Source organism: Mytilus californianus, unplaced genomic scaffold (genome assembly GCF_021869535.1).
Source record: "Mytilus californianus isolate M0D057914Y unplaced genomic scaffold, xbMytCali1.0.p SCAF_9, whole genome shotgun sequence".
Lineage (NCBI taxonomy): Eukaryota > Metazoa > Mollusca > Bivalvia > Mytilida > Mytilidae > Mytilus > Mytilus californianus.
The window spans coordinates 43,401,741-43,422,314 of NW_026262745.1; the positions used below are offsets into that span (position 1 = coordinate 43,401,741).

Here is a 20,574-nt window from a genome sequence, read left to right on the forward strand (position 1 = left end):
ACCATAATCATATTTTACGTGTGACGCAGGAGCTGCTTACCCTTTCAGCGTAACTGAGATCATTCCGGGGTTTTGATGAGATTCGTTTTGCTCAGTCTTCTGTATGGTGTTTTTCTTGATATATCTGGGCGTTTGTCTTTTCGAGGGTTTAGTTTTGCCATGTCGTTGTCAGTATGTCTTTGATTTATTAGTTTGAATGTCCCCTTTGTATATTCCGCTCCTTTTTCATTTAAAAACTGTTTGAAATGTTCCCTTCAAACGCCACTGATGCGTCATATGTCGACGAAACATCGTCTTTGGTAACAAGTTATAAACAAGGTATCCTTGATAGTTTTTAAAACGTTTTTATTCAGAATGATACATTTATTGTAATAACTGTCAACTGAATTAATAAATAAAGAATTATCAATGTTAATTCAACAATTAGGTTTTATATATATAAATATATAAAAACAAGTCTAAATTGAAAACAACGTTCAAACCTATGATTGCGTTGGATAAAACCCGCAATTTTTATACGTGTGCATGCAAAACACATTTCTTGGTAAATATAATATATATAGAAAAAATCGTTTAGCACTTATATTGCGATATAAGGAATCACGTGATTTGAGGTTAGTTAGGTTCAAATGTACAAGCTCCGGATGGGAGTAGATCAAAGAACAAACCTACAGCACTTAAACAGTTGCAGGCAAGTGCGATGCAATATTTCAAGCAATCCGGGCGGTTCCGTACTTGTGTCGAAATAAACAGGTTTTTCTCTTTTAACGTCTTCGGTGTTTTCATTCTGATTAAGTTTGCCACTCTAAAGTAAGAATAATATTATAGTTACGCATCATTTCGAAAAAAAACATTATAAGGACCTTTTTCGTTTAAAATGTGTACAGTTGTTTTCGATTAAAACGGTCAAAGTACTAAATACTATAAACTTGTCTCCTGTCTACTTTGAATTTCATTACTTTTTTTAAATGGGATCCATCATGCTCAAACCATACTATTTTCAATAATGATTTTACTTGACATTCAAACAATAATGACTACATCATTTTATCTATGATGAGTTTATTCACACAATACTAGTATGTTCGTAACAATCAATGATAAAAAACAAATCAGATTTGATTTCGATTTGATATAAGGTGGAAATTAACGATGAAAAACCCCAGTTTTATATATATGTGGTAGTAACAAGTAAAATGTATGTGAATGGCGCTTTGTTTCATCATTTGGTACGCTTAACTGTATTACATTAGATGTGTCACCAGTCTACATTGAATATGAGTTGTATCTACAGTACTTTTTTTATCCGTGTAATATTATAAAATAAATGTTTCTACAATCTGATTATACAGTAAGGAACAACATACATAAATTGCACCAAGGAAAAGACAAACAAAACAATAGGAAACAACTTCTCAAACCGCCTGCACTATAACCGCAATCATTAATACCGATTCATGAATTTTTAAGACAAAATTATATAAATTTTATTTCCGTCCGACTAAGAGCATTAAGTTGCTTTTGAGGACGTTAAACATCCCTAACTAACAAAAATGTTATTGTATTCAGTTGGAATTGAGATTTCAGGAGAGTTTACTTTACCAAATTTATTTTAAGTGGTTAACATTTTAACCACATCCTTATGCTTGTTTTTACATGAAAACAGAATCACCCTGAGCACTCTAAATCATCGTAAATATATCTTTTATTATTGCACATGCTACACACATTAAAATCGAAATTCTGACATAATATATTAAATTGATTATTTGACTTTCTTCAATTCCTTAGGGTACACACTTTTTTAAAAGTCTTTTAATTATTTATTTACATAAGCACCAATCCTGGTGCACACAACGACTTAATTCTGGAATATATCTCTTATACGGTCCTATAAACAGAACAACGAAAACCATACAAGGTCATGAGCGATATTTATTATTAATCATATTTATTGTAAGATTAAAAAAAAAAGACGGTGTCTCCTTCTTTTACATGTAAAACGTATTCTGTTATATAATAAGTTTTTTGAAGAATTATTTTCTAAAAGGAAGGATGTTATTTCATATGTTTGAGCAAATATACAACATATTACTCTAACAAAGTAAAGTGAATGACAAAGATGGCAGTTTGTCGAAAACTTACACTCTGGGTATAGAACTTAAAAGTTGATCAGGTCAAAATATCTATGAAATATCTAAGTTAATTATGTCTCCTTCACAGCAACAGAATTGTACTAAATGTCACAAGGGAAACTGTACACCATCAATAAACAAATACAATATGTGTTTGTTCATCTCTCTCTCTCTCTTTCTTATTATCCATTACATTCGGAACAGTGCGATTCCGATATAAATATTAAATCTACCTTTTAAGTCTAATTTGTACAATTTTGCACCTTTACTGAGGAAGTCTATTCATTTCCCGAAAACTTTCTTCTGTTTTAGTCCTTTTGCAATAAGGTACTGAGCCTGTACTACAGCCGGATATTTCAATTCAAGCTGCACTGTGTCTTGTTTGGATTTCTTTGACTTTTGAGATGACTTCTTTGTAGATTCTGGACTCACCTTTTCAGTTAGGTCTATTTTTTGCTCACAGTCAATTTTAATATGTTTGTCAAAGCAAAATTTTAATGGCGGACAGTATGCTACCATTGTCCAGCAAATGTCTAAGGATTTTTCAAAAAAAATGTCAGTCCTTTCCTTGTCAGTTTCTGCAAATTGTTTCTTTAAATCATAATATGTTGTTGACAGGGTATTTGTGGATGAACTGTTGTCTCGAAGATTCTGGAATTATATGGAAAGTGTTCAAAGTAAGAAAATTCTTGTTTTTTGAACTATGTTATATTAATAGAATCAGAAAAAACTAATGTTTTTATGGCAAACTGATTGATTGCAAAGTATACTATTCACTTTTTATTTGAGTGTTTTCCTGAAGGTGTTTTTTAAAAGAATTTTGCATTAAAACTCTTGCTTTGAGGTAATTAGTAAAATTCGGAACTATAGCATACTATCTATGCAATATGCATGTTAGATGTATATTTTGTCCTTGTGTTTTTTTATTATTTTTTTCTGATTGACGTTGATAAACATCTCCTTAACTAAAATATGCATGTTGGAGAGTTGTCTCATTGGCACTCATACCACATCTTCCTATATCTATGTCCATACTTACTTGTAGCAAAGATTTTGACGTCTCTTCTGAGAACTGTTTCTGTAATTGTGATATATCCTCGGATTCCCTTGGATTCTAAAATATTATAATTGATAAAAAAGGAATGATATAAAAATAAGGAAATGAGGTTTGATTACAAACAAGACAACTATCCATTAGAGACCAAATGACGAGGATTTTAACAACTGTAAGGCACTTTACGGTCTTAAACAATTAGCAAAAACTATACTATGTAATGATGTTAAAATCCTCAATATGACAGAATGTTTAGCAATTATATAAAAAAACGGCCTGATTTATGATAAAAAAACAAAGTCAATTGGACCAAATAATAACTAGACAAAGTGATGCCCCGCCCTTCACTCTGAAGTAACTGTGTTATAACAAATTAAATGTAGGACTTTCTTTGAGATATTATTGTGTCTAGGAGACACAAATGATGCCCCCGCAGATGCAAAGTGTTATTTTAAAATACACAAAGTTGAGCATGGGAGCACATAGGTCTATGGTTCACTGTAGGAGGAGTTATCCGGAAACGCTATGCACATCTTATGCAAGTAAATACTAAAAAATGACAAAGTTCAACTATCTCCCAAAAGAGCAAATATCAATAAAAATTAAAACCCTGACCACTTGCACATTTTCAATATATGTACAAACAGCCAGCAAAGTGAAAACTTTCTAGCATTCAAACTGTAGGAGGAAAAGCTATATACCCATAATGGGACGGACGGAAGGACGGACGGACGGACGGACGGACGGAAAAGAGTAAAACAATATGCCCCCCAAATAAAAGTTACGGGGCATAAAAACTGCAACACTCTATAACCCGCCGACTTGGGACAGGCACATGACAAATGTGGCATAGTTAAACATGTAAACTTTGTGAGCGTTGAAACGTCTCTTATATTAACGCGGGGCAGTACGTGGTCTAACAACATAAGAAAAAACTATAAAATCTGTTGGAAAATGCTTGACTCATTAGATAGTCATGTATGACTATCAACAGGGATATGAAAGGAATGTGATTTATATACATGTATTATTTATCCATAAAAAATGTATATTTATATATATGTTGTGTACAAGATGTAAGTTTGTACAAATTGTAATTTGTACAGGGTTTTTGTACAAGTTATAAGTTTTTTTGCACATACCTTTTTGCATCAGATGATAATAGTTTTATCTTCTTAAATTAATCAGCTTAATGTCTTAAATTCAAGTTCATATACTTCAACCTAACATTTAGTGCTATTCTCCCTGTCTTTAAACTGGAAATAAGGACACCTGAATCGTTTAAATTCAATTTTTATTTTTCTCCTTATACCAAAATCATATCCATAAAAAGTCTATTTGTGTTCTTATAATGTTTTTTGTATGAATGCTCAGTATTAGACTGTATCATGTAGTCATAAAAATATAACAGAAATAAGCGAAACAAAAGACTGTGTGCTTGTATCATCCATTTGTGTTAAGCGGTTCATAAAACACTGATAACTTGTACAAAAATTCTGTACAAATTATAATTTGTACAACATTACAATTTGTACACAACATATATATATCTGAACTTATTACACGTAATCTGAAGAAAGGAGCTGAGTATAAAACGAATGATCGGTAATATTTTCTAAATAATGAATTCTAATTTCTAAAATTATACATGTTCCAAAGCTGTACACTCTAAAATAATTTCGCCAACAACTTTATTTTGCGTAAATGCAACAGTATTCATCTGCCGTTTCTTATCTTCAAAGTTCACGAATCGCAGTCTGATTTACTTTAAAATCAAAACATAAAGATATGAACATTTCAACAATAAACTAAAAAAGGTAAAACTCACTGGTTTTTGTGATATAAGATTATCTTTGACCATACTATCTCGATTGCATTTATGTAATTTCTCACAATGATTGTAACATTCCTGAAATATATTAGGTGCATGATAAACTATGATTGCTGGTGTCTACAACAATACAAAAAGAAAAAAATGAAAATACGGATATAAATACCATTTACTAAATGATGCATATCGTGAAATAAGCAGAGGTTGTTATAATATCTGTACCAAAGGGGTAATCACACAATAGACAATATAAAAAATAATTTGACTGATCACTGAAGAGAAAAAAAGTTTGTTTTAAAAAAATGACAAAATAAATTAATTGTTGCCTAATTCAAAACATGAAAAAAAAGTTGGACGTCGTGTATTTTTACCAACTGAAAGAGAAGAAAGAACTCTGACTGAAAAGTGACAGGGTAGTATAAGGTTTGTTTCTATTATTAAATCATTTAATAGCATATATAGTTGCATCAAATGTATCTAGTATCACTATCAGTATAAACTTTCTATGACTTATAATATCAGCAACCCAATAATCATCTACCTAGGAGTTCGACCATACTCAATATGAAGTTGCATGCATGTAGATAGTTTGAAGTTCAACTAAAACTATTCAGTATTCAGCGACACAAAGCCAAATTATAAATGACCGATGAAATAATAATAAATGGTGAATATTAAGTCAAAGAGACAACAACCCAATGAGGATAAAATATATCCAAAGGGTATCCATGGTTCTTACATCAACGGCCATGGCACCTTCATACCAAAGGGTAAGCTGAAGATGGTCCATATTCTTTAAACAGAATTATATACTGGTTCACCGAATATTTACATGTCCTTTCAAGTTTATAAAATGAAACTGAATTGAAAAGCCATACCTGACTAGGGGTGTACAAAATAAACATGTACATGGCAAACTATCAATCAAACATTTATTTTTGATAACAAAAGATAGTGAGATGAGATTTCAATAGATGGCGAAAAAATTAAAGTTATTTTGGCTCATTGTAAAAAAAGTTTGTCTCAGAAAAAAACCATAGCCCCCCCCCCCCCCCCCCCCCCCATAATGCTGCCTCATCATTATACCTTGAGCAGACAAGAATAGGTGACTGCAAATACTTGCGAAGAATAATTATTAAAGTATATTATAAGCATTAATTTTCCTTATTGTAGCATTCGCCGTGTCGCTCATAACATTAACAAATGTTAATATGTGTTGGTGACAAATCAAGACACTTGACTATTGCTGAAGATCCTATGGGGACCTATGAATATACGTCAATTTGTGTTATTTTGTGTCGTTAGCTGGCTGTCATAAAGCCGTATTCCTTTTCGTTTTTCATTCTTAATCTAATTTTCAATTTATGACCGCGTCCTTTTTATTTTGATGACCCAAAACGGTTTAATATGCTTTTCCCTCTGAATTTTGATTTTGAGTATTTCTGACGAGATTTATTCTCCGGAGTCACGTGCCATATGAACTAAAAATGGATATCGAACATTAATATTATTAAAAGATATATATTACATCTTTACATTCATCTTCAACATATAAATACTTGGATCATTATTTCGGTACTTAAACATCATTGGCTTTCCAGTATTTGGCTTTTTGATGTTCCTGATCAAGGTAAATTCAGAAAACCGCTGCTGCCGCATACAATTTATAAAGTGTTATTTATCATAACTATTGTGACTATGCTTTTCAATGCACTGAACGGAAGTATTGCCACTGCCTTTGTACCACATGCAACCTGAATATCACTGAATTAAGTAGAAGAACGAATTCATTTAAACCACTAACTGTTTAAATTGTTTGCTGCTTCAATGCACATAAATATACCTTCAATATTTCACATGTTTTCTCTGCACTACCAAGTAACTCGCACATATGCTTTCTCTCGGTCGCACAGAACATGATGTATTTTTCTCGGAACTTTATTCTGTCGTCTGCTTTTGGTTGCTCTTTTGATTTCGTCACAGACTGAAGTCTAAAGTAACATAAGAAGGAAAATTAATACAAAACAGAGTTATTACAGTAACTGTACAAGAAAAGTGTGCAAAATGGCCTAAGCATCTTCATTTATATGGATGAAAGATAGAAAAAAAAATAACGAGATGTGGTATGAATGCAAATGAGACAACTGTTCACCAGAGTTCAGGTGACGTCACAGTGGATGAACGCAGGCTAATATACATGAACAATATTAGCGGTTAAACATGTTGACTTGCATACAAAAGTCAGATTTAAACGCAAAATAATCTCGAGATCTATGAATATAAGCTTCAGTCTGTCAAAATTTAAACTAACTTTATATTTAATAATACGACCTCATCTTTCAATTACAACCACCGAAGATATTTTTTTGCTTCACTCATTTTCTTTTTTTTTTACGCGTTTTCTTTATTTCAATATTTAGATGACTTTTATTATCTCTGGAATACATGTAGTTGACTTTTCGAGACAAAAAAGAAAGACAATAAATATATTAAAAGGAAGACATACCCCCGTATAATACTCGGATACTACATTTATATTCCACGTGGTTCTAAGCCATTGAAATGTCTTATAATACCATGGGGGTTTACCATTGTCATTTACGGTGTTTATCAAATTAACTTTAATAGATTTGTTGTGAATTTAGTGTTCAAAATGTTTATTTTCCAAATGTTTGATAACTAACCTACAAAATCTAATCTTTTAATTTACAGTATTCAAAAACTACTTAAATTATATATACCTCTGTCGTATTGTTTCAATTTCCATGGATTCTTCAGTAATCTGCTTCTCAATGTTATCCATTTTTGTGGTCTCTTTTGTCTTATGAAAAATAAAAGAAAAGAATGAACTCTAAAATAATTTTTTTTTGTGGTAATCATAACAAGAAAATGTCAAAAATGTAAAATCAACGTCTCCAAATGTTCATGCAGCCTACTGATAGCAGGCCTAGGGCATACATCATAAATTCTGAAATAATCAAGAGGAAAACGTATATAACCTATATGTCCCTTCAGTTCATATATAGATCTTAACGTTTCTACGTATTTATACATCCCTGGCTTTCAAATGATTTGATTTGAGCGTTTCTGGTGATGGTAAATCCAGAAAAAGCACTTCGGACGCACGAAATTTATACATGTAATGTGCTATTTCCATTTACTAACACTGGGTCGAAATACTGCCAGTGGAATGTCAGTCCCTGTGGGTATCATCAGCTCAGCAGTGAGATCTTCTGTACTGACATTATATATTTTTCATTCTTTTTTTCTAAATTCCTCGTTGATAAATTAAGAAATTAATGGCAGCTAAGGTCCCAACTCCATCATACAAAGTTAACATTATGTGAATTTGACTATTAATTTTAAATCCATTTTTTGTCATATAATAGATAAGAAAGGACATGGGGCATCCTTCCATGACACACAATCAATACATGCACAGCAAAAAACACAAAAAGCAAAGTAACAAATTTTTTACTGCTGTTTTTCATCTAAAAATCACAGTGAGGCCTTCAATATTAAACAAAAACTCTCACCTCTCTGCCTTGAGACGGCACCTAGCACATGTTTGAGTAGATTTTTTTTGCAAAGTGAGGATCGCGCCACTACTGTGGCTACTAACGTTTCTCGCGAAGTATTTGCGCATCACTGGATTTAAATGTTTAGGTTTTAGCGTTCCTGATGAATTTAAATCCAGTAATGCGCTTCGGGCACACGAAATTTATAAAGTTTAACGTTTCATCTATAGAACAGAAAAACAAAAATAAATATTCAGTTCAAAAAAAGGTGTTTTGTTTTCATATTATCAAAAAAAGATAGAACGGGAATCAGTAAGTGTCGTACTTCAGGATTTCGTTGTTGAGGAAACAACGTGTTATCAATAGAACAACAACAGAATGTGAAGTTTTTTATTTGTTCTGTCAAAAAATCAAGGAAACTAATGTTATATAATGGTGTCTTTGAGAAAAACAAATAGTTGTTGATTTATTTGATGTACTAGTAATAGTGTCAAAGAGGGTGTGGCGTTTACATTCTTTTTGGTCTATCAACTTCCTTAGAAATTCGTTTCAAAATTAATCGTTTATTAACATATTAACTACACCTTTTAGAAAAATGAATACACATATCGTGCTGAGTCTCACCTTTTTGGTTAAGAATTATTATTTTTTATTTGATAAAAGTGTGCATACTGAAACACTTTCAGTTTGATATAATAATTATTAAAGAAGCATTTTCAATCAGAGAGAATTCAATATACAATGTCTATTTGGAATAATCTGTTATGTTGGTTATAGCTGTTGCTCAAGTTTATGTTAGTTTTTGTGTTCTCTTCCTAAATAATTGAAATCATACACAGCATAGTTACGGTACCATTAAATCTTGATTAATACACAGACAAAAATTTATCAACGGCGTCTTTGTTAAAATAACGAGTACTGTAAGTACTCTGGAGATCTGTACTTTGTGTCTTTTGTTTTTAAATTATCTGTTTTCTATCAATCTTTTTAGTTAACCCAAGTGAATTTTTACAGTGTGTGTTCTTTTATTCTGTGCTGTTCACTATTGCCACATGTTAGGGGCATAGTTGAGCCTTTCAAATATGTTTAACCGTCCAAATTATTTATTTACCTGTGCCAAGTCAAGAGCCTGTAATGCAGTGGCTGTCGTTGGTTCATGTCTGTCATATTTGGTTTTCGTTAAATATTTTCTTATAAATCAGAACGTTGGTTTTCTCGTATGCATTGTTTCACATTTGTCATGTCGGGGCCTTTTATAGGTTACTATACGGTATTATTGTTGAAGGCCGTACGGTGACCTGGCCTTTCGGTCATAAAACTTGACTCAGTACTTGGAGTACAATAATTGTACTCGGAACGCCAAATTCAGGCCTTGCGGTCATAAAACTTTCAAGAATGATTATCGTTCTCAGACTCAGAAATCAACCAATCAAAATACTGGATTTGGTGTTTCGAGCAAACATTTTGTACTCCAAGTACTGAGTAAGGTTTAATGACCGAGGGCCCAGGATTTTGATTGGTTGATTTCTGAGTCTGAGTACGAAAAAATTACTCGAAAGTTTTATGACCGTAAGCCCTTTAGTTGCTTTTTTTCACGTCATTTTGATTCGGATGGAAAGTATTGCATTGGCAATCATACATGTACCACATCTGTAATGTTTGGTCACATAAATGACTCGATTTTGTTATTATTGTTAAGAAATAGGAAAATAGTTATTGAATGTGATATTTTCACATGAAACTTTAAAGAAATGACAAAATTTCGTGGGAACTGGGTGCAATAAACTTTTTTCGATCCAAATTTAAAAGGTTTTTTTTTTAGGTCTTATGGGGTCAACCATTGTCCTGTTTTCTGTTTATCAGGATGTTATCATTAGCATTACTACTGAAGGAAATGCCTACATTTTAAAACATCGATTAGACATAACTGATAATATTCTGAACAAACTTGGAGTGGAGATTCTCCATTATACAATGTCGACTTGATATAATTGTGGATGATAAAACTGGTCATTCTTCAAAGATGAGATTCTCAAGTATAAAGAATCGTTCATTCAGGCCAGAACACTTTGTCATACATTATACTTCCTCTATTCTTACATGATCATAACACAGTCCTAAATTTACTTATACATGTAAAACAATGAAAATGTGGGAACAAAAATACCTTAATTTCCTTGATAAGCTTCTGAAGATCTGTAACTTGATTTAAAACTTGCTCATTCGCATTTTCCGTATCAACACTTGCCAAGTATTTGTCAAACGATCTTCTGGCATAGTCATGTTTTGCTGAAGAAATGTCACCATTTAACTCTCCGTGTCTGGAGGAACGTATATCTTTCATTTCCATTTCTGTACTGAAAGTATTATTATAACACATTGATCATAATATAACACATTGATATAACAGTTGAAATGTAAATTATTTGTACTTTATATCCACCATCTTTTCCTTGTTCAAGTCCTCGTCAATCCAGTTTCGTTCGGTAATTCTGTAGTGGCTCATTAAATACTTCCAATTTAATATCAATACATGTTCTACTCAATTAAATAAATGTTTGTTTCCTTTTTTTTTTAGTATTGGTATTACAAAGTTTTAAATGTCCTTATTGAATTCATTAATGGGATTTTTCTATTTTGGAGAAAAAAATAAAAATCCACATTTTTTGTAAAGAACTCATTGGTGTAAGAAGGGGAATTTGCGGAATTTCTGTCATCGTTTTATCATGTAAGTATACTGTTCTTCAGTATATGAAGCCCGAAACTTAATTCATCTCTATTTTATTTTAATAATCAGAACTGTCATTGATTTTTGTTGGTTAAAACGTCTACTAACTATTATGAAAATAAAAAAAATAAACAAAATATATGCAATTTATTATAGAGACAATGTACAAGATAATATTACAGTATTATACTTAAGGTGATAGATTTAGTTTAAAGACGGGTTATTATAACTAGAATTTAAATTCCCAAAGATGTATTCAAACAATCAGCTATAATAAAGATATTCAAATATATAGAACATCTATTCAAATTGTTAATTTGTAACTTAACAATGCATATGATGTTGTTAAAACACACATAGTTGTCCTAAAAATTACACAACATTCAATTACGTTGTACAAGTTCCATTAAAAAATACACAAAACAAGACAAATGATACTCACATGGTGCTACTGTAAACTAATTTACAAGGACTAGATTTAGCATTATCCATCGTCTTTTTTTATAATTTCGAATTTAAATAATAACAAATCTATTCAATCAATTGACAATACACAGCCCTTTTACTTCCTCATGATATAATCGTTTAACTATACAATACTTATAATGTGTATCCAGGACATTGAAACTAACAATTACCTTGCTACAACTATGTGTTTTATACATCCCTAAAAACTTGAATTGGTTCGATCGTTTTTTTTACCCAGACCTAAATCTTACTTAATTATTTTCTCACTACACATAGTCGACTTTGTGAATTTTTTACAAGAAGGTATACTTATAAGTAGTTGCTCTGTATCGTGCTAATAAAGAGGGGAAGGACAGGGGTAGGTAGTCTTCTACCATCCCTCCTCTCCTCTCTTTACTCCCACCACTTTCTCATTGTCTCCCTTCACCCTGTCCTCCCCCTCGATAAAATTTTTCTTGTGATGTTGCTGTCAAAAGAGGTATTAGGGGCTACATGTACTTTCATATGAATTCATATCATAAAAATGCATTTTCAAGGTTTATTTTGCTTCAATAAAATTTGACGATAACACAGCTTTATGTGGGTACTTGAACAGTCTGACAACACTATTAAGTAGTTTTTTACGATGTACGTAATATGTAAATTTGAGATTCAATATGATAAATGGGAGGGGAAAACAGAATTCCCTACCCATGAATAATTAGGGCACCCGTCAAAAGGTAAGATCCTACGACATAATTTAAGTAGTCGGGTGTCCTAGTAATTTTACCATTGGTTTTTTTTTTGCTTCACGTTGCTCAAAATTAAGTTTTCCGTCTAAGGTTTTTTGTTTGGTATTGTCACTTTGTCTTCATTCATCTGGATTTTGTCTTCTATTATACATAAATGGTTTGGAAACATGATATATATAAAAATAAGGAGATGTCGTTTCATTGACAATGCGACAACTATCCACCAAAGATCAAATGAAGTGGATGTAAGCAATTAAACGCAACCGGACGGCCTTCAACAATGAGGAAAACCCATATCGTATATACCTATAAAAGGCCCCATCATGAAAAATATGAAACAATCCAATTGAGAAATCTAATGGCCTAATGTATAACAAAACTATTTTCGAAAAACAAATATGACAGACATGAACCTTTAAAAAAACTTATTAGTAAAGGTTATCTTACCAATGTTGTAATTAGATCTTTGAATATAGTTTACATTGGCACTGATATCGATTTTGTCATCAGCAAATTAAAACGTAACTAAATTTGTATTCTTTTCAAACGGGATGTATAAAGACACACCCACGTTCATTTTGATCTATAAAGAGGTTAACTCCTAACTATCCTACTGCTTGTCGATACATTTATTTTTGGCATTGTACAAGTCATGTCTTCTTTGACTGTCCATGACGTTAAAATACTAAATTCCTGGGATGTGTTTTAGTTGATTTTAGTCTCTGATGCATGATTTTTTAGTATTAATTGTTTTTGGCTTTTTACTAGCTGTCAGTAACTGCGAGTACTCTCAAATCGTACTTTCTTGTTTATTTGACCTGTTGATACTATTTGTAATGTTTTTCTGTTATTTAATGTTTACTTATTCAGGGTTATATCTGGTCTATATACCAGCTTAGTTAAGTGTTTGGTATTACTATAAATTTTCACTTCTTCATACTATGAACATCAAAATTATTTATTTTGTAAAAATATTCCCTTTCTCCATTTGAACTGTACACGTATACCTAACAACAAAATTATTTTCATTTACCTGTGTTTAAAGTAATTGCAAATGGCTGATATTTTTGTTCAAGCATATTGTTTTTCTTAAATTGTTTAACATTTCACAGCGGTATAACATGTTACTTTAGTTATTCTTCCCTTAGTTTATTTATTTTGAATTTGCATTGTATCATGGATCAAATTTATTTGTTCAGTGTATGTTCACTGGTGTTAATATGTCTTTTGATTGAGTTAAGCCAATTCAATTGATATTTTATAGTGTGTCTTTCTATATTGTAATGTTACACTATTGTTTCAGATAAGGGTGAAGGTTTGGTACCATTAAACCATTTAAACCCGCTGCAATTGTTTGCACCTGTCCTAAGTCAGGAATCTGATGTTCAGTAGTTGTCGTTTGTTGATGTGGTTCATAAGTGTTTCGCGTTTCTCGTTTTTTATATAGATTAGACCGTTGGTTTTCTCGTTTGAATGGTTTTACACTAGTAATTTTTGGTGCCCTTTATAGCTTGCTGTTCGGTGTGAGCCAAGGCTCCGTGTTGATGACCGTACTTTGACCTATAATGGTTTACTTTTATAAATTTTGACTTGGATGGAGAGTTGTCTCATTGGCACTCATACCACATCTTCTTATATCTATGAACTAACGTCAACCACTGAACTACAGGCTCCTGACTTGGGACAGGCACATACAGAATGTGTCGGGGTTAAACATGTTTGCTGGCGCTAAACCTTCACCTAACCTTGGACAGTGGTGTAACAGTACAGCATAAGAACAAACTATAAAAAACAGTTTGAAAGGCTTCACTCACCAGATCGACACAAAGCAGAAAACATCTAACGAAAACACAGACCGAACGTGGCAGCGTACCTATACATCCCTAAACAAAAAAGACACTATCCAAAGTCTGGAGCCTGTTGTTCAGTGGTTGTCGTTGGTTCATATCTGTCATATTTGTTTTTCGTAAAATAAAAAAAAAAAATATAAATAAGGCCAATAGTTTAGCGAGGGATCTTTTTTATATATTTATTTTATGTCGTGGCCTTTTATAGCCGACAATACGGTATTGGTTTTTTTTTCTAATTGTTGAAAGCCGCTTGTTTGCCTATAATTGCTTACATCCACTTCATTTGAACTTTGATAGATAAATGTCTCATTGGCAATCATACCAAATATCATTATTTTATATCTTTAGATGAAACAAAAACGTGATAAATGATTTTTTAATTATAAAGATCTGCGAAAATGATATAAAAGGGTTTCTCCTTTACACACTGACTTCTGATACAAAGAATCAAGATGTATTTGTCAAGCAGCAGTAAAAATTAGTAACACCTTCTGGACCTTATTCTCTTACGTCCTAACTACATGTACCCCTGATTTATCAATCGATCTGCATCAGCTGAGCTTGTGTCTCTGCACACTTCACACACATATAACAATTAAAACGTTAGTAGGACCTTCCGTTTAAAGCTAACACGATAACAGACAATGTTTAATTTAACTAAACTAAGTGACAGTCACACACTAAAAGTCATTAAGCATACACGGTCAAACTTTTAAAAAAAAAGGACAGCCTACCTTTACGTTCACTGCACGACTTAATGAAAAGATCCGTTTTATAAGTTAGTAAAATTTGAAACTTATATAACTACATGTACATTGTAGAAATAGTTTATGTTTTAGTGGAAATATAAGAGGCTTTATCGGGGAATTTTCGCGTGTGTCTACTTTTCTCTTTGTTTGTGGAATGTATTTTACTTCGAGATTTGCCCTCCACAAGCTTTTTACATCCTATTTAAACCGTGAAATGTGAACAAGGAACTCGGTAAAAATTAAACTGTTCCTTCAAAAGTCCAATTTCAAACAAAGCCCGACGAAAAATAACCCGATATACGGTTTGTTATTTATTTGACGATCAACCATCTGTTAGGCTACGTATCATGCTTATTGGATAAAGCTGAAAGTGGTGAAGTTATCGAACGTGAATTACATAAAACCTTAGATGAATGTACGCAGAGCAGATGGAGCCGGGCAATAAAAATACAGACGTGAGTATAAACTCCGGACAAACTCCGGACAAAACTTGTGCAATGTATTTTAAAGAAGAAATTACTGTAAATACTTCGTGCCTTTCAAGGGTAGGTGGGCACGGATCCGGCTTGTAACTATATTGTCTGTCCCAGTAAAAAAGGAGGAGACATATATAGTTCCTGTTACTATAAGATTACTTTGGTATTAGCAAGACAAGTGGGGGAAAAACTTAAATAAGCATGCAACTTATAGTAATAATCGTAAAAAAATAAACTTAAAACAGGGGCAATGATTTACTTTAAAGTTCCTGATGCCAAAACTCCAATCTGTTTTTTTTCGTGAGAATTTTTTTAAGCCATAAGTAGATTAAGAAAATACGTCAAAAATAACACTCAACGACAACATAACCAAAATGACACACAGGATCGAGGCAGTATGCAGTCTTCAACATTATAGATAGATGTTAATACAATATTGCAATATCTGAATCATTCCGAGTCTAGATCTATAAATACGGGAAAAGGAGTTAACAGAAACTACAATGTATCAAAGATCTGACTCCTAATCCAAATTTTCCGATTAATAAAACTAAATGACATAGAACAACCACGGACGAGATTCATTGACTTTGGACATATATATATATAGTAAAATAAAACATGGTGCGGTAAAATTTTTTTTTTTTGTAGTACTAGATCTCAACTCTTCACTATTATTATTAAATAGCGGGTTACCAAGATGTTCACAAATATGTAGACAATAAAATCAGTACAGGAAATAAACTTAAAGATACTATTAGAATAATTCTATAATAAACTGAAAGGTGCTTCCTTATGAAGTTTGCAGTAAGAAAAGCATGCTAAAATCCACTGGTTATTTGGTGTCTTTTACTTATATTGATTAAATTGACAAAATGTATTCTTCTTTAATCTTGATAGTTCAAATGTTTAAATGTATCACGAAAAAAGTAGGGCCGATTTTTCCTTAATATATTATACACAAAGTCTATTTAAACATGATAAAACGTCTGTCGATTTTTACTAAAATTCACTAAAAAAGAATAACAACAAGCATTCTGAAAATATTACATGGCAATACATAGTCCCCTTCCAGTTAAAAAATCATTGTACAGGAACAAAATGCTAACTTGATCTTATAACTTGTCATGGTGTACTAAACTATATAACAAATATCAAGTCAATATTTTCAAGCATGACGAAAAAAGGGTGGAAAACTGATTATTAAATTGAATTTTCTAAGTCCAAGGACCATAGCTCTGCACAAAAACATCAGACCGGAACAAAATTCAAACTTGATCTGTAACTTGTCATGATAAAACTATATACCAATTATCAAATCAATATCTTCAAGCATGACGAAAAAAGGTGTGGAAAACTGATTATTTGAGTGAATTTTCTAAGTCCAAGGACCAGAACTCTGCACAAAATCATCGGAATGGTACAAAATTCGAACTTGATCTGTAACTTGTCATGATGAAACAATATATCAAATATCAAATCAGTATCTTCAAGCACGAAGAAAAAAAATGTGGAAAACTGATTTGACGAACTGACAGACAGACAGACAGACAGACAGACAGACAGACAGACTGAGTGCAAACCTAAAGTCCCCTTCGACTTCGTCGGTAGGGGACTAAAAATACCGAACTCCAAGGTAAATTCAAAAAGGGGAAGTCCATAAAAACTAACAAAATCAAACGTTAGACTTTTTCAACCAACGGGACTAAAAGAAAACAACCGTCATATTCCTGACTTGGTACAGGTATTTTCCGAAGAAAATGGTGGGTTAAACCTAGTGTTATAGCTAGCTAAACTTCCCACTTGTATGACACTTGTTTATAGTTCCGTTATATTGACAAAATTCGGTGAGCAATCTAAACAGACATAATATATTAATGTGACAATAATTGGGATTCAGCAGCCAAAAGTTTGTAAACATCATACATCACAAACATAGAACACAACTGACTAAAAAAACCTTAGTGACGGCTTCAAGTATCTACTTTGAGGTTCCTACTACATTTCTTCCTATTTCAGACATGAAACACGACAATAATTGATAGACCAATGATCGAGATTTAAAGAGATGGGTTGAGATCTCAAAACAAATTTAAAATAGGGGTTGAGAATACCAAGGTGACAAATAAAAAATAATTAGCCGAAGTAAAATAAACTTACACTATCACCAACTAAGGGAACCTGTCGTTGGGTTCTGCCTTATTTATGTGTACTAGAATCCCACATTTCCTTTTACTTATATCAAAGTTGGAAATTTAGTTTGTAAACTTTTAGTATTTTCCCCAAAAATATATTAAAAGGTGTTCCAAATTAATCAAACGTTCGATCGCGAAAAGCTAAATTATAAATAAAAAAAGAACTTTCTGATACAACATATTTCAAACTGTCCTTTTGTCAATATCAAATTGTCCTTTTAAAAATTCATAACTTGATTACCATGGATTTATCCATAGAAAACTATGTTTAAAATTAATAAGTATTACAGTAAATACATGAAATAGGTTATTTTGGAGTGAAATATTACTAGGGTTCATTTTCTGTACCATTCTGACCCTTCGAATGAAACGAGTGCAGTAGATATTGACCATGCCTCTTTTTTTTCCAGTTATTATACCGATCGATTATTGTTTTTATTCAATCTTTCTTGGCTCCTATTGAAAAAGAGAGACGAAAGATACCAGAGGGACAGTCAAACTCATAGATCGAAAACAAACTGACAACGCCATGGCCAAAAATAAAAAGACAAACAGACAAATAATAGTACAGATGACACAACATAGAAAACCAAAGACTGAGCAACACGAACCCCACCAAAAACTGGGGGTGATCTCAAGTGCTCCGGAAGGGTAAGCAGATCCTGCTCCACATGTGGCACCCGTCGTGTTGCTAATGTTATTACAAATCCGGTAAATAGTCTAATTCGGTAAGTCACATTCGGAACAATTTTAATATTTGGTCTGCAGCTTGATGATGTTCAGTTGTAGGGAGTAAGTAATTTTTACATCTGCCGTGTAGCCACTTCCTGTTTGCTGATAGTTTGAAACTTTACAACACTCATTATACAAGGAAAACTTTTGTCGAAGTTTTCTTGGTTTCAATGATTTTGGGGAATGATCAGTTATGCTCCAGTATACATATAACCTTAATCCATTGCATGCAGTGACCCAGGTTCAGACCCGGTATTGGTCTCGTTTACATTATATCCGATGACATTGATAATCGCTTGCTGAATGTCTAGACGTTTTAATGAGATGGCCTTACAGAACATTCTACCTTTGAAACATTGTACTTATCTTCCGGACTATACTGACGATGGGTAGGTTCTGCGAATGTACTGTGCAATCCAATAGGGAGAAAAAAGTATAGGATTTCCGTAAACTAACGTGAACGTATTGTAAATACATGATTCATTTAACAAATACTTCAAAATTTTCAATTTTCACTTGTCCAGTAAGATAAAATTGAGAATGATAACGGGGAAATTAATGTGTCAAAGAGACAACAACCCGACTTAAAGCAGAAAACAGCCCAAGACACCAATGGTGAGAAAATTCCGCACCCAGAAGCGGGCTTCAGCTGGCCCGTAAACAGTAATGTATATTAGTATTGTCACAGCCAACCAAACTGGTTACACTTCATACTGATGTTTTACTTTAAGCATACGACGATTTTATCTCATTTCCTTGCTCTTTTAACCATACACAATCGAGTACTACACTTGGTATTGGTTGTGATATAAGCTAAGCTATACATAGCTGTCCAAATCAAAACGTGACACTTTCGTTTCGTGGTAGCAAATAAGTAATGTCATCGTTTAAGTGTTGTCGATGGGATGGGCAGGGTTAAGTGAATCGTGTTTACATTTAGAAGAAGAGCACCGTTCATTATACAATTTTTACAGACCACATTTGTATTTAATTCAACAGAGGACCATTCTGGCTGTATCCTCTTAACTGTTCGTACTATAGTAACAGTCAATTCTGTATTCTTTATTTTTTCAAGTCATTTTTCTCTATTCTTTATAAATTATATGCCCATTATTCTCCATTGTTTATAGTTTAGCACCCCATTATTATCTTACTATTCTTTATCTATTTAAGTATTGACCCATTATTCTCTTATCTGTCGACCTCACCCAGACCCTCATAACCAATGGCATACTCCAGGATACATTAGCCATTCAGACAATAAATACAATTTGTGTCTTTTAATGTAACGGTTTATATCTGGGACATAATATGAGTAAACAATTCCCAGTTTCTATCGAACAAAATAAAATAAACTAATATATTTACCTGATTCTTTAACCGTCCTTTTTTAATTTCGTTTCAAATATTTCCATATTTTGTCATTTTACCTTACTGAGAATGACACTTGAAGTACAATTCTTAAGTAGCAGTATGTATTTTCTTAAACTATAGGCGTAGTTATTTTACTTCCGTGTTGCATATCGAACGTGAATACTCATGCCCCCTTATCAATATGGGTCACTGGTACTTGTTTTGTACTTGACAAATATTCTATTTTTATCATAAGATGTAATACGTCATATTTAAATTTTATCAGTAGGTGTATAAATAAAACATATTTAAAGGCAAACAAATGAAAGACCAGCCTATAATAGCTGTTCGCAGTTCCTGCTGCTTATGAAACTAATTTTAAAGACTAAAAGATATTTGGTTAAACTAATAATACATATGGTAAAAAATAGTATATGAAAATATGTATATATATTGCAGTTGATACCGAATCAATAGAGCCAAGTACAATATAATATCACACCGATCTGACCTTATAGAGCCATATAACTTTTTTTATTTTCTGATTTATATCATCTTTGTGTTTACCCGATCACTTCAGATTTGTACTTGTTAAAATATTTTAAGGACTCTTTTTTATCTAATGATACACTTTATTTATAGACCAAGAAAATATTATATCAAACATTTCACTGGGATATAGAATTAAATTTACTTAGTCTTACGCACGACAGTATGATCAATGCTTAGGATCTATCCCCGTTTGTACAGTGTG

At 32.3% G+C, this 20,574-nt stretch overlaps 1 protein-coding gene across 2 annotated transcripts; it reads right to left on the bottom strand.

Moving 5' to 3' along the window:
• Positions 1-328: 328 nt before the first annotated feature.
• Positions 329-20,015, bottom strand: LOC127716284 (uncharacterized). Of its 2 annotated transcripts, none has more exons than XM_052222446.1 (7): positions 19,836-20,015; positions 10,706-10,895; positions 7,762-7,841; positions 6,864-7,011; positions 5,018-5,098; positions 3,175-3,249; positions 329-2,786 (listed from the first exon to the last, which is right to left on the bottom strand). In XM_052222446.1, exons 2-7 carry the CDS (start codon positions 10,886-10,888, stop codon positions 2,418-2,420), a joined length of 936 nt encoding a protein of 311 aa, XP_052078406.1. In that variant the 5' UTR covers positions 10,889-10,895; positions 19,836-20,015; the 3' UTR covers positions 329-2,417. The 2 variants fall into 2 exon arrangements, with proteins under 2 accessions (XP_052078406.1, XP_052078405.1); XM_052222445.1 differs by lacking the exon at positions 19,836-20,015 and adding an exon at positions 11,709-11,845.
• Between the last annotated feature and the right edge of the window lie 559 nt (positions 20,016-20,574).

Coding starts and splice junctions, on each gene's coding strand:
- LOC127716284 (XM_052222445.1), bottom strand. CDS start 11,758: ATGGATAATGCTAAATCTAGTCCTTGTAAATTAGTTTACAGTAGCACC. Junction 10,896..11,708: donor TTAGTTTACAGTAGCACCAT/GTGAGTATCATT, acceptor TAATACTTTCAG/TACAGAAATGGAAATGAAAG. Junction 3,250..5,017: donor ATCTTATATCACAAAAACCA/GTGAGTTTTACC, acceptor ATAATATTTTAG/AATCCAAGGGAATCCGAGGA.